The following is a 14402-nucleotide window of genomic DNA, read 5'->3' as shown; positions in this document are numbered from 1 at the left end:
AAGCTATCAGAAGCTGGTCACTGAGAAGAGGAACAGATGTTGCGCGTCTTTTTCACTATAACTGTAACATCAAACCTTCCCATAGCTGTAAACACCCTTCTCAGATTAAGCTTGTAAATTATACTATTTTCTGGGAAGAGTCCCAGCCCTAAACCAGCTCTTCTTCTTTCAATCAACAGTTTGCCAAGGCCCGACTGAGTCTTTTTGCCTTTTATCCACATGAGTCACTGCCTTCTCTTTTCGTGTGGATCTGTGGTTTGGCTTGGCAACCTTTTGCTTACAAAATGAATTGCAAGCAAGTTTCCCGACTCTCAAGCAGGCAGACCCCACTTGATAAACCACTCGTCCATATCTCTACCTAAGACCACTGCCCCTCCATTTGTGCCACCAGCCCTGTCCCCTGGACTGCTTTGCCATCACCATGGGGCCAGGAGCTGCAAAGGAATTTATGGGTTCAGAAGTAGAAAGCAGGAGGGGTGCCTGGGCGGCTCAGTAGATTAAGCTTCCAACTTCAGCTCAGGTCATGATCTTGCGGTTGGTGAGTTCGAGCCCCGCATCGGGCTCTGTGCTGACAGCTCAGAGCTTGGAGCCTGCTTTGGATTCTGTGTTTTTCTCTCTCTCTCTCTCTCTCTGCCCCTGCTCTCACACAAAATAAACATTAAAAAAAATGTTTTTTTAAATGAAGTAGAAAGCGGGAGAGACTGTGAAAGACTGGAACAGCTTAGGAGTAAGGATCCTGGGGTCCTGAGAAGGAAAAGGAGGTTCACAGAGAGAGGTAGAAAGAATGCAAACTTGACCCCCTTTACAATGTCACTGAAGGTTAGTCCCAAATGAGGAAACCAAGAGGGAGACAGCTTTTTCCTATTTCTTCACCCTCTTTCACCCTCTGACCTGTTGCTCCTACAACCAGAGTTCTTGCTCTTACTATGGGGCTAGTTTGGTGACATTAGAGGCTAAAAGAGCATTGTGTGGGCAATCTCCATTTGTAACATCATGTCCGTGGGAAAATACATTCCAAGTTCTAGACGGCCAACTCAAAGGCTTTGGAACACAATCCATTGGTGAGTGAGAGACTACAGGCATTGTATTGGGGGCCAGTGCCAGGACTATCTCTGTATATGGGGACTGACACAAATGCCCAGATGCACTTTATTTCCTGAAACATACAGACATCATTAGGTATTTCTGTATATACAGATCTGATCAGGAGGTAGCAGTGAATCCAGTTAACTTGTGACTCAGGGTTATGTAAAATAATCAAAATAGATGATTCCAGCTTGATGATGATGTGTGTAGGAACGGACCCATTCATATAACCAGACCTGATTGAATGATAATCTCTGGATTCTCCTACAGATGTATCTGAGACCATGTGATAAAGCAAATGGCTTCCCAGTGGAGCACAAGGTATCTCTGGGAGCATGTTTTAAAATAGTGCCCACGTGATATTTGCTTATGTCCTTAGCTTTTGTCATGGGGACATTTCAGATGAGGTCATCTTCTTGGGTCTGTTTCCTGAGCGTTGATTGTTTTGTGACATACAAAACCACTTCTCCTGAGAGAGGGCCTCCAAGCCTAAAAGCCTCCTCCCTGGCTCTGGCCTATCCCCCTCCTTCCTCCCTACCCAGTTTCCCCCAGAACGTCTCTTTTCATTGTGGAAAATTACACACTCACAAATTGTGTTTCTTTGCTCACACCAACCATATTCCCACACAGAGACATATTCTGGAATGAGCTCATGGATGAATCATGCCGTTATCCGGCTGTTTATAGGAGCTGCCATTAGACAAAGATTTTGGTGTAAGCTACATTAAGGCCCCTTCATTGTCTGCCAGTTACCCTTGGGGGATGGCTTATCGGTGAAGTGCTGAGTGTGAGGGGCAGGACTTGTAGACTAAAAGCTGCTTTGATTTCACTTTTTCCTGTCAGCCCTGGGCTTTGTTCCATTGACTCTGAACTATGGTGGTGTAACGTTCAGCTCTGCTACAAGTAAGCAGACTCAATCCAAGATGGCAGCTGTATTTTATCTGAAGAGGTGAGAAATAGGATTTCTTAAAAGATGATAAATGTTTTTATATCACAGGGTTCCAGCAGATGCATAATCTCTTAATTAAAATTAGCTCACAAGTGGTATTTCTTAATCCAGCTTTCAAGCTTTACTCTCTGCAGCAAATCTCTCTCTTTTTTAAAAGGATCTGGAAATCCTATTAATATTTAATTGGTTTTTAAATTATTTATGCATCAAAGTGTTCAACCTGTTGTTGTTCCTTAAAGAGTGAGTGCCCAGTGGTGCTTCTGTCTGGCATTACAAGGTCTCGAGTTTAGAGCGCCATTAGAGAAACGATCACAAGTGGAGGTTGGGCCATCTTGGAAGCTGGAAGCCCTGGAAGCTAGTTAATTGGATTACGCACACATTTCCACTTCCCAGGTGTTAAGTATTTAAATCATATCTTTTTTTATTAGGAGTAATATTGGCTTGCTAATCACATGCTCCTTTAAGAAAGGGCCTTAACCTTGAACTTCTTGTTACCTAACAAGGAATCTTATTTGATCAGTTGCGTGCATTACTGCTTCGTGAGCATCGGTAATGGGAGATCATTTTACCTGTTACACGGGATGAAATCAGGACTTGGGACATTGTGAGGTTAATAACAACCTAGGTAATCCCCTTTGGGCACCAGGATATCTAGATTGGCCATCTGCTCTGACCAGATGATTCCACAACTGCAAAATCACACTCATCCACTCTTTGCTGTGGGAGCCAAAACAGAGACAGGTCCAGGGGGTTTCCAACCACAAAGTCATAGGCTTTCGAGGAGAGCTACATTAAAAGAGGGCCATCCTGTGAAGAATAGGGCTCCACTCCACAAAGAACCAACCTATATTTCTGCCCCTTGCTGAAGGGTAGAACTGTTGCCTGGCTGTCTCCCCAAATGCATTTTCATCTTCTGTTTTCATCCCCTCCCCCATCTTCTGTGAGCCCCTGCCCTGTCCCCCCTTAAACCACCTCCCATCCACCCCCAGTGGCCAGACTTTGTAAGAAAACCTTTGTGCTGGGTTTTCAAAGTGTTGTCTGTTGCCTACAGCCTCTGCAAAAGAAACTTGAATGGATGAGAAATGAGCTCTTACAGCTAAGTAGGTCTGAGCTGTAGCGTCACCCAGGCCCGTGGAAGAGAAGAAAACAGACCCTTGCATTGTCCGTGGTTCCTCACCGCTGGCTCTGTTAGTGCGTCTGTCCAAATGAGATCCTTTCCTATGACCTAACTAACCATGTTCATCTCTGAATGCAAGCTACAGCATTTAAACCCTTAATGCACACAATTTTGGATAGTATCCATATAGGGTATTTGAACTTGTCTCTATTCCATTTTTAGAAGGAGGTGGAACATAAGTAAATTAATATTTGGACTCTGGATGTATCTGGGAAAAATAATCTTCTAGGCTTTTCAAAGAAACTGGAAAGTCCAACTTCAGTTTGCTTTTAATTACTTACAGCTGCAGCTCCGTGTTAATTCAGTTCTGTCTCCTGGTACTGGAGGGTTCATGCTGGCTTTTGAGCCAGACTGTTTTCATACACCATTTTAATGAGAATTTAGAACAATGATTTTAGAAAACATCAAGATTTTATCACTACTCCCCTAGGACTTTTGCCTAATTCTTTTTCACTGGAGTTTTTTACAGATTCTTTTTGGATGAACCAGCAACACTGTTCAGAGTTCCTTTTACAGAAAGGCAACTCTTCTTGGCTCCCCAAACAGTGGGGCTTCCTGGGTCATAGGTCTCTCATTTGCTTCACGCTCGCATGTGAGTCCTGAGCAGTTACTTTGTAAATTAGGTGGCACGATGTGAAATCGCTATGTACGTAGGTCAAAACGGGCAAGCAACAGCATTTTTGTATGGCTCATGTTAATACAAGATTTCAGCAACTCTTACGAGAGCACTTAGCTAAGGAACCTAGAGAAGTTTGTCAGCCTCTTTGTGAAAGCCGTCTTTTGTCAGTTGCCACGAGTCTTACTATATAGAAATTCAAAAGCCAGTAAAAGAAACCAACATACTGAAATCGCTTACACGAGATGTGGATGTCATGTTCCATGGACATGCCACTATGCAAGCAGATGTGTGCACGAGTGTGCTTCTAATTCAGTTCCACCAAAGTGGCAGTCCTGAAATTAGCGACAACCTCATCTTGAACCTGAGCCAGAAAAAATGGGAAAGCATGCCCTCAACCGCTGCCGTGAAGCTATCAATTTTCTGGAGCGGTTGTGATATTTATTACCATGTGAGTGAAGTTTTGTAGTTCAAATGGAGCAGATAGGAGTGTACCAGATGTGGTGTGCAGGCAATGCCTCATTTCTTCTTTAAAAAAAAAAAAAAAAATCTTAATATGAACAATTAGCCCATCCCCCACACCCCAAGGCTGAAAGGAAATTAAAACATAATTATCACTGGGCATCCTCCTTTCTCCCCACCAGGATGTGCAAAGGACCTAGAGTCTTTTGTAATGCCTCGGATTTGGGGAGCACCGCTGCTCATTGTTCGCAAATGTGCTTGGTGTTGCTGAAACCCTTATCACCCCGTCCCCGTGGCCTTCGAGGCAAAAGGATGTGCTGCTGTGTGCCCCACATATAATGTGCATCTGATCACAGCCAGGAGCCCAGTTCCCAAGGTGCTGGAGTGCAGGGTGTGGGTCCCCTTTGAACTTGGGTCCCATAATCCTTTCCCTCCCCACTGAGGGTAATCTTGTGCTGGCTCCCATCTGCAGGGTCCCGCCTCTTTCCCACCCCTTCTGGGGACACCTGACACCATCTCTCCTCAGTGAGCTGGGGCCTGGGGAGTAAACATCCTGAGGCAGTGGCCAGGCCACTTGTGGGAAGGCTTACTTGGTCCGGTACTGGAGCTGCTAGCCATGTTCCCTTGCTAGCTAGCTATTTGAATTTAAATTAACTAAAATAAACAGTTCAGTTCCTCAGTCAACTCATCACACTTCAAGCACCCAGTTGCCACAGAGAGCTAGTGGCTACCGCATCAGACCACGCAGACAGGGTGTTTCCCTCACTGTAGGAAGTGCTGTTGGGCAGAGCTGGTCTACAGTGAGTAATGTGTGTTTTTTCTAGGAACAGTTGAGGTTGGATCTACTACTCTCCTGACTTGTTTTCCGACTCTGCTTGGCTTTGGTTATTGACAAAGGAGAATGGTAACAAGCAAAGGGTGGTGGGCAGGGATGGCTATGGTGAGCAGACTCACACACTCTCTAGAGGTGGGTTCCTGTGGTTAGGTGTGGTGGGGCTTTGCCTGTTGCCCCCTCTCTGCCATGTTGTCCAGAGTGTCCTGAGGTATTGGAATAATCACCGGGTCTAAGAACCCCTGTTTAAATCTTTAAATGGGTTTTGGGATTTATCTCCTAAGAGGAATCTTGGATTTTATGTGAGCACATAAAATTTAATGTGTGTTATAGCTCCATTTCCCTTGGGGGTGGCATCAGCAAGGGGAGTGTGGTTTGAGTGTGGCTGGTTTGATTCTGTGAACTGGGATGTGTACGTACAGCAAGGAGGGGGCCCGCTGGCAAAGGCAAGGCTGTCCAGGGAATCAGGAGCCTGTGAGCAAATTGAGACTGATGTTAAGGGACATGATAGACACCCATGTCCCATGCCATCTGTATAAATGAGCCCTGGTAAGACAGCAAAGAGCCAGACTGCCTGGCTTCTTAAGTCAATACTACACATCAGACATGGTGTAGACAGGATACAATCATGGAATGAGCCTCTGTCCCTGCCTGCAGCCAGAGCACGCTTAAAATGGGCATGTTTTGTCATCCTCCTTTCTTTCTGTTTTCTCACCCCATAAAGATAGGCCCTGCTTTTAAATTAGTTTGAGCCCTAAATAACATTCTCTGTCTGGCAAAATAGAAACAAGGAAACAGTTGTTTGGGAGTTGGGAATTTGAGGCACGTGCTTGCTGGGTTGTGCTTTGGGCGAGAAGGAAGTCCCGGAAGCGAGCTGTGGGTCCTTTAATAAGACACAAGGCGCTGCTGTCTTTGTACCCACTTGCCTCCTGGGCTGCCGCAGCCATCCTTTCTCCTTGCCCACCATGGCTACTTTTGCCTTGTTGCCTGGTTCAGGTTCTTGCTCTGTAGGCGTTTCCTTTTGTTAGTGCAGGCATCATCTCTGTCCATCGCTTCAGGAAGCCTGAGAGACAGCCTGGATGGCTCACGTAGGAGGCAGGGCGGAAGGGCAGGTGGTCTCTGGCGTGTGCCATCCCAAGGTCCTGGTGGCCTCGCTGAGCCCCACTCTGCTTCCACCTGCTTGCTTGGTCCTTCCAGCTGCCGATTTGAGGTCAGAGACTAGAATGCAGGTCACTGTTCGCTCGGCATGTTTATAAAGTGATGTGACTTAAATCATCCTGGACGCCTTGGCCCTCAGTGAGCATGTTCCCCCCCCCCCCGCAGAGAAGGTGCCCCTAGGAAAAGGCAGGCACATCCCGAAAGGACTCCCATTGCTCAGAATATTTTTGGAGCTCAGGACGGGATGATGTGCACCTTCTGACAAAGTGTTTACAGTTCTGTATGTTAATGTCCTAATTCTGCACCATCCCTAAGGGGGGTGAGTTTGAGGTCTGAAATTACCCGAAGTGATTTACAGTCAAATCTGGTTAGTAGGGTATGAGGGTGGGAGGGGGCATTCTGATTCAAGCAACAGTGTTCAGAGCAAAAAAATATATGTAAGTATAAAGCTTGAAGATTGGGAAGGTTGGTTATTTGCCTTTTTTTTTTTTTTTGTAAGACTTTATCAATTTCCAAAGGGGCTCCAGAGAGTTTTGAACATGGCAATACCATGGCATCCCAAGGAGAGTACCTTTTATTCCTATATATATATATATATATATATATACACATATATATATATACACACATATATATATACATATATATATACACACATATATATATATACATATATATATACACACATATATACATATATATATACACACATATATATATATACATATATATACACACACACACATACTTATTCCTATATATATATATATATATTAATTTTTCCCCCAATGTTTATTTCTGAGAGAGAGAGAGAGAGAGAGAGAGAGAGAGACAGAACACAAGCAGGGGAGGGTCAGAGAGAATCCAAAGCAGGCTCCAGGCTCTGAGCTGTCAGCACAGAGACCGATGTGGGGCTCGAATGCACGAACTGTGAGATCACGACCTGAGCCAAAGTCAGACATCCAACTGACTGAGCCACCCAGGTACCCCGCAATATTTTAAAAATGCAATATTTGATGCAAATTTGGGCTCTTTCTTTTACAGCTGTTAATCACGCTTTCATTATAAGGTAGGGTTTTAGAGCTAGTGATTGCTCAGGTAAATCAGAAAATGCCTGTTTTCCTTCACAGAAGGGGATGTCTCTTGTCTCTCTTCCCCTCACTCACCCAGCTCCCTCTCTTTTTCTTTGATTTCTTGATCTTTGGCCTGGAGAGTCTTGCCTTTAACATTTTTCTCTTGCTTAGTTTGTGGAAGACAGCCCCTGAATATGGTGCTTCTCTCCAGGCCACACAGCAAGAACACTACCAGCCTGAGGTGGCTGTGTATAACAAGCATCATAGACACAGAAACTGGAAGTCCTTCCCAAATGTGGCTGTGTTTTAGAATCCTGTGGGAAGTGTTTAAAACTGATACCCAGGTTGCACCCCATTCCAACTGAAACAGAATGTCTGTGGACGGGAGCCAGGCAGTGGTAGTTGGTCAGAGAACTCCAGGTGATTCTAATCTGCAGCCAAGTCTGAGGACTACTGTAAGGAGGGGGACTGACCTTGACAATGTGAGCAGTTAACGCCTGAGCATAACCACAGCCAGCTTGTCTCGCATCTTTTAGGCAATGTGATGTACTGGAAACAACACTGGATGCAAAACCAGTCTCTACAACATACTATCTTGTGTCTTGGCAAGCTACTTAACCTACTGTGGGCTTCGTCTTTCTCATCTATAAAATAAGATCGTAACAATACCTTATAATATCATTTTAAAGAATGAAAGATGGTGTGTGGAAGTCTTGGTAAATTGTGAAGTGCTGTATAAATGCTTGTTGTTAATACTGGAGATTATTCTTTTACAGAAAAATACTCACTTCCTAGGTCCCTTGGTGAGATAGCTAGGGTGACTATGGTGGCATTAATTCCTTCATTAATGCAGTAATAATGAGAACTGTTTAGACACGAATTTATTAACTCCCATCTAAAAAAGGGGGTGGCAAGGAGAGGAGGTCTCCCCCAGCTTTAAAATGAATCCAGCAGCGGGAGCCCAAGAGAACCATTGTCCCACCATACCCAGAGATTGCTGTCTAGCTTCCGGTAAGAGGACTCTCAGCAAAGGGGCCTTGTGCAGCAGAGAGGGACATCAGTGGTCCATCAGCTTCTGAAACTGACTTTCATCTTCAGGCTTTCTGTTTGATTGGATTTCATTTATGTCAAAGTGGATGAACCAAGGTAGAACTGTCCTCAGTATTGCTAATGGGCCTCAGAGGCAGGACAAAGGGACATGCTGTTGGCCAGGGACTGCTTGGTCATTTTTGTCAGTGTGACTGTGGTGTCGTGTATAGTAAACATCATCATGGCTCTTTTGGGTACACACCAAAGCATTTTTTCTTGGGCTTGTCCTCCCCAGGGATTTGAAGTTGGATGGAGGGAAACAGTCAACAGGTGCCGTGAGCTTGAAAGAGATCATTGGCCTTGAAGGCGTGGAGCTGGGAGCTGATGGGAAGGTAAGGCTTTCTGGTTTCCACCCAGCAGGTTTGTGCCGACACCCCCAGGGTTGGGAAGCAGAGGCAGCGTGACAGATCGGGACCCTTGCTCGTGGTGGAGGAGCCGAGTCTGGGGCCCCTTCCTGGTGGGTGATGCCAGCCCATCCCTGTTCCCCTAGCGTGCATGTGGAACCCTGCCTCCCCCCACCCCTGAGCCAGTGATGAAATAGCACATGTATTTCTCCTCCAGCACAGTTTATGATGGAATCCATGATACTGACTACTGTCTCAGACAAGCACACCTGTGCCTCTTCTGGAATGGAGTGACGGGTGGTTTGAACATGCATTAACTGATGCTGTCAGCCAGCAGCATTCTTGCTACTAGAAAGTTTGCGGGGGGGGGGCGGGGGGCGGCGGAGGGCTTCCTGTGGTCTTGAGAAGCTGAGTCTGTCAACCATAGTGAGCACCTAGCAGGAAGGCTGTCACATTCCTCCCTGTCCACGACCCAGTGAGTGAGCTGCTGGGTGGAAGCCTGAGGAGTGAAGGTTGAAAGATGAAGTTGACCTTTTGGTGCTCGATCCAGGTGGTCTTTGTAAGCGCTTCAAAAGCCTGTTTGTGGAGACAGTGCAAGTATTTGGGGAAGCTATCTCAGGGTAGCTGAAGCTGCTGGGGCAGCACATGACCTCCCACAGCCCCTCTCCCGGAACAGCTGGTCCCCACTGTGCCCAGACGACATCAGCCCCGAGCCACAAGTAGGTGTGTATGAGGTGCACTTTTCCAAGCAGGTGAAACAAAAAAACACTTGTTCCATCTCCATTCCTGAAGTTTGAGTGCTCACCTGGGAATGAGAGAGGTGAGCTAGAGACAAGCATCAGAGATCGCCTCTGCCAAAAGAACATGCAGGAGGCCACAGCCCTTTTATCAGAGACTCTTGGAGCCTGATGTGTTTTGGAATTCCGTACTTGGTGGGTCATTAAAACTCATGTGCTGTTCAGAAAAAAACAGCCATGTGTGGTATGTGCCTCCTGTATTACACAATATCCCAACAGCTTCTGGGATGGTTACCAAACACTAATATTTCTGTTATAGGACATGAGCATTCACCCAAAGTACAATAAATTTAAACTTTTACCTAGCCTTAAGTCAGTTGAGTTTAGGTTTTGGCACCAATAAATGCCAAAAACAGATTTCAGGTCTCCTTGGGCAGAGCTAAGAATATGGATGTGAACTTGGTGTGATAACTTAGCTTGGTCAGGATGCAAACCTAACATTGTCTGGGAATAATCCATTTTGTCCATTTTTATCTTCACCTTTTAGACTGTTTCTTACACCCAGTTTCTGTTACCCACAAATGCCTTCGGAGCCCGGAGAAATACCATAGACTCCACCTCTTCCTTCTCCCAGTTCCGTAACCTGAGCCACCGCAGCCTCTCCATAGGACGCGCAAGCAGCACCCAGGGGAGCCTCGACACAGGTAACCTTGGGCCGGGCTGGCCCCGGGCAGCGCGTGGTGGAAGGTGCCTCGGTGCGCAGTGTGCGTGGGTCTCTCTGTGTGCAGACTGGAGGAAGCATGCCTCTGGAGCGTGAGCTCATCCCACGGGTGACATGACTTTTGGGCAAGCCCGATTTTAGGCCATGCGTGTGGCCATGCAGCCAGGCCATAGGGGGACCCCACCATTGAGATATTTCAGCCACTGACTCTCAAGCTCCCACAAGGAGAAATGCCATATGCTGTATCGTGCAGATATGGCTGGACCCACCCCGCTCCCTTCAGCCTCTCTCTACCACTCAGAGATAATCTACCAACTTATCTCAACCTGGTTCTTGCCTATATTTTCACAGTGTTCAGATTTGGCTTTTTCAATTGATGGGCCAGAAACACAGGATCAGGTGTGAGAACTTTGTGAGTCTCGTGGTGGGTGAACTAACATGGCCTGTGAAGGAACGCTTGCTTGCTTCCAGCTTGGCCTCCACACCTCCGTAAGAAGTGAACAAGGGAGAAAACTGTATGAGGCAGTATTATTTCCACTCTTGGAGAAACTCCAGGTGAGCCAGAAGTTCCTCAGGCCTGCCCAGGTGCTGAGCTTGGCCATACTGTCCTGGTGTATCCACCGACTCTGGCCACGTACGGCTGTTTGCACTGGCGCCTGCTCTTGTCTGTGTTTGTACAGACATGGTGGCCTGCCTGGAGGCGCTCACACCACAAATGTGCTGCTCACTTGGCACCACTGGAGTTACCAATTTAATCTGCAGGTTTAGCAAATGCATTTTTTTAGTGCCACATTTTGTGATCTCATTGTTTGCTGTATCTTTCACGCCCATTGAGGTTTTGTGCTCTCCCAGGTCAGGGAGATTCATACATAATTTTCTAAGGTGGAAAACCTGTCACAATGGAATGTTAAGTATTTGGTGAACCCTTTTGCAGGGGATACAGTTCATTGGCATGTAGAGACGTCTCCTGCGGGTCAGAGTGTGCGATGTGATTCTGGGCTAAATGGCCTGAGGCCAGCCTTGCATCGGTGTAACTTTGTATTGGGCGTTTGCACTCCCCCTGTACCCCGCCTCTGCTTCTGAGAGTCTGGGGCCCCTATTGATCATTTTGTGTGTGATCCTTAGGTAGTGACCTGGGAGACTTCACGGACTATGACCCAAATCTCCTGGATGACCCCCAGTGGCCTTGTGGCAAGCACAAGCGAGTTCTGATCTTTCCTTCATACATGGTGAGTAGCGGGGGAGAAACAGTCCGTTTTGCTCACCCCCTCTGCCTCCAAGGAGTAGCTTGGAGGTGGTATTCTCACCCTAACAGAAGGCTGCTCTCTGGGGTAGGGGGGCTCGTTCAAATGCTGGTTGGCCAGGGAAGCTTCTTGAGGTCTCCCCAGTGTGAGCTGCTTACGGAAGGACCAGCACGGGCTGGTCACCTGGCCTGTGTACACCACTTTGGCCCCCAGCTCGGTGCTGGGGACCTCACCTCTGAGGGGACACAACTGAGCTTATACATTCGTAGGCCCCGCTAGGGGAGGACCGGGCCCATCAAGCTCAGCTTTGTCTGGAGATCCATGGTGACTGGAGGCCTCCATGTGCACTCCGAGCAAACGTTTGGCACTGGGCTCCCGATGACAGAATTATCTCCTGGGAGAGTGAAGGTAGGACGATGTGGGCGTTAAATGCAAAATCTTCCCCTGCCATTTTTACTTCATGGACTCTTCCTGTTTTTCCCTTTGTGTAATTTCGGTTTCTGCTTTTGGCTGACCACCATTTCCCACCACTCGGGCTGCCGTTTCTCCAGACACCGGTGGGGCCTGATGGGGTCGTGTGTCCTTTCTTGGGGCGGACTTGCCCCAGCTCAGCGGCCGGCAGATCCTGGGCAGCTGTGGGAGGAGGAGAGAGCTGAGCTTGTGGGAAACCTGCCACGCCAGGCCTGCCACACACATCGGGTGGGACAGCACTGACCCGGAATGCCCCTGCTGCCTCCCTGATGGGCCCAGATGAGGCGGGCACAGTTCATAACACCCTGCTCTGGTTCCCTTGTTCCTCCACCACCCTTGTCGCTCTCCACGGCCTTAACTTTGGGAGCGAGCAGAGGGTCCTTCTTCTGTTTTGGGCTCATGTGTCTGTAAAAGCAAGGGCCGGGAGCCCATTTACTGAACGAGCCCCTGCACACGCGCTCTGAGCTGAGAGTTCTCAACAGTGGCATTCCACGCTCCAGCCTCTCCTTCTCCCCTGAACATTTGGCAAGTGGCTGACATCAGAGGAACAGCAGGCAGAACTCGGGACCTTGCCGGTGGCTTTCCAGCATATATCCTATTCTAATACGCTGTGCTGAGTCTGAATGAATTACCAGAGGTACTTAGTTTAAAATTGCCTATTTCTTACTCTCCCATCCTCTTCCCCCACCTCCTAAACACAGAAAGCAAGACCAGAGCCATGTGTAATTTTTATTCCACTCTATGACCTGTTAAGATTATATACTACTTGGGGCACCTGGATGTTCAGTTGGTTGAGCGTCTGACTCTTGATTTCGGCTCAGATCACGATCTCACGGTTCATGGGATAGAGCCCCATGTTGGCTCTGTGCTTAGAGCGCAGAGCCTCCTTGGGATTCTCTCTTCTCTATTTCTGCTCCTCCCCCATGCTCACACTCTTTCTTTCTAAAAATAAACTTAAAAAAAAAAAAAGATGATTTACTTCTTTCACAAAGCCAGAGTTTATTCACGTAAGCTAGCCCACAAGTGTGTAATAAATTATCAGAATCACCGCCCTAATGTTAAGGAGGGAGCAACTGAAACGTCATGGCTTGTGTAAAACTAAGATTCTTTATGTTCACTGCTTTTTATTCACTAAGTGACGGGGCTGGAAACTATGGTTCGGGGAGTTTGAGTGAGGCTGTCATAGTTGCCAGACAGGAAGTGGGGGCCGAGGCTAGAACTCCTGGCTTGGTCCTCTTCTCACTTGGCCCGTGACCCCCATGTCCCTCAGCAGTCAGTGGCAGAACTGCTGACCTTGGGGTAGGGCATGAAAATAGTTCTTTGGGCCAACAGGTTACCAGATTTCTACCAAGAGAATAAGAGGGGGGCACTATTTTTGATTGACCTTGGGGTTTGGTAGGAAGCTCTTCTCTAGATCATGTTCTGTCTGGTGATAACATTGACCTTTCCTTCTACAGGCCTGGTGTCAGGCTGGTACTACATCTTCTTTTCTTTAAATGATTTCACTGTGAGCTTTAAGGTTCTGGGCCACAGTCTACATTTGCGTGCCTGCGCACACAGATGATTTTTCGTCCTTGGACGGTGTGCCAGATGATTCGCCAAGTCAGCATATACGTCCTATCCTCCTTGTTTTATGTTCCCAACTGGCTCATTTTTCATTTCACCACATTGAATCTACAGCCTGTGCTTCCTGTAACAGTACACGTTTTAGAGAACGAAATTGCTTGTGAGCCGCATTTCCTAGTCAGCTCCATAAGATGTACGTCTCCTACTCTGGCCACAGATATTGGTACTTTGATAAAATGTGGGGCATTTGCTTTCCAGCATAGTCCTCTATCACTGATGTGCATGTCATGTGTTACGAAGAGCCTCAGACTGGCTCCCAGGAAACTTCCTGTTTAGAAGCAGGCATGGAATAGAGCTGTCTCACATGCAGCGAACTTGCACGAGTAAGTGCGAGCGTTTTGTTTTTGATTCGTGTTGGTTTGCTTGAACTCCTAGAATTTGTCCATTCAGCCAATACTGACTGAGGCCCTACTATGTGTCAGGCCAGGTGCTCCCTTACATAGTGTTTTCGTCAACCTTCTAGTGGGTGGGGAAGTCAGACAGTGAACAAGTAGACAAGTCACTGCAGTCAGGAGGAGGGTGAAGAAAAGTGGTTAGGAGATGATGGGGGCAGGGTTGGGGGGTGGAGGTTGGAGGCCGGCCTGTAGGAAGGCTCCCCTGAGGACATAGCATTGAAGGGGAGTGTGAGGGGTAAGAAGGAGAAGCCTTGCCAGGCCTTGGTGGGAGGGGCCCATGCACAAGACTGTCATGTGAAGGGGTGGAAGAGAGTGAGTGTATAAAATCAAGATTTTTAACAGTAAAAGTCACTGTCCTTCCCTCTATGCACATGCACATACATGTACACTCCCACACACGCACAGGTGGAGAAGGCAGGCCC

General features: G+C 47.3%; 1 protein-coding gene across 3 annotated transcripts in view; it reads left to right on the top strand.

Annotated features, from left to right (window-relative positions):
- CABLES1 (Cdk5 and Abl enzyme substrate 1) overlaps nucleotides 1–14402 on the top strand; it is a 114782-nt gene that overhangs the window by 82910 nt on the left and 17470 nt on the right. For all 3 annotated transcript variants that reach the window (XM_040479234.1, XM_040479233.1, XM_040479235.1), the window contains 3 exons: nucleotides 8678–8774; nucleotides 10071–10227; nucleotides 11370–11473. In XM_040479234.1, coding sequence (XP_040335168.1) covers nucleotides 8678–8774; nucleotides 10071–10227; nucleotides 11370–11473 — 358 coding nt within the window. The remainder of the gene's footprint in view (nucleotides 1–8677; nucleotides 8775–10070; nucleotides 10228–11369; nucleotides 11474–14402) is intronic.

Source organism: Herpailurus yagouaroundi, unplaced genomic scaffold, assembly GCF_014898765.1.
Source record: "Herpailurus yagouaroundi ecotype Mexico unplaced genomic scaffold, PumYag 142, whole genome shotgun sequence".
Lineage (NCBI taxonomy): Eukaryota > Metazoa > Chordata > Mammalia > Carnivora > Felidae > Herpailurus > Herpailurus yagouaroundi.
This window is presented reverse-complemented; position numbering and strand designations above follow the sequence as displayed.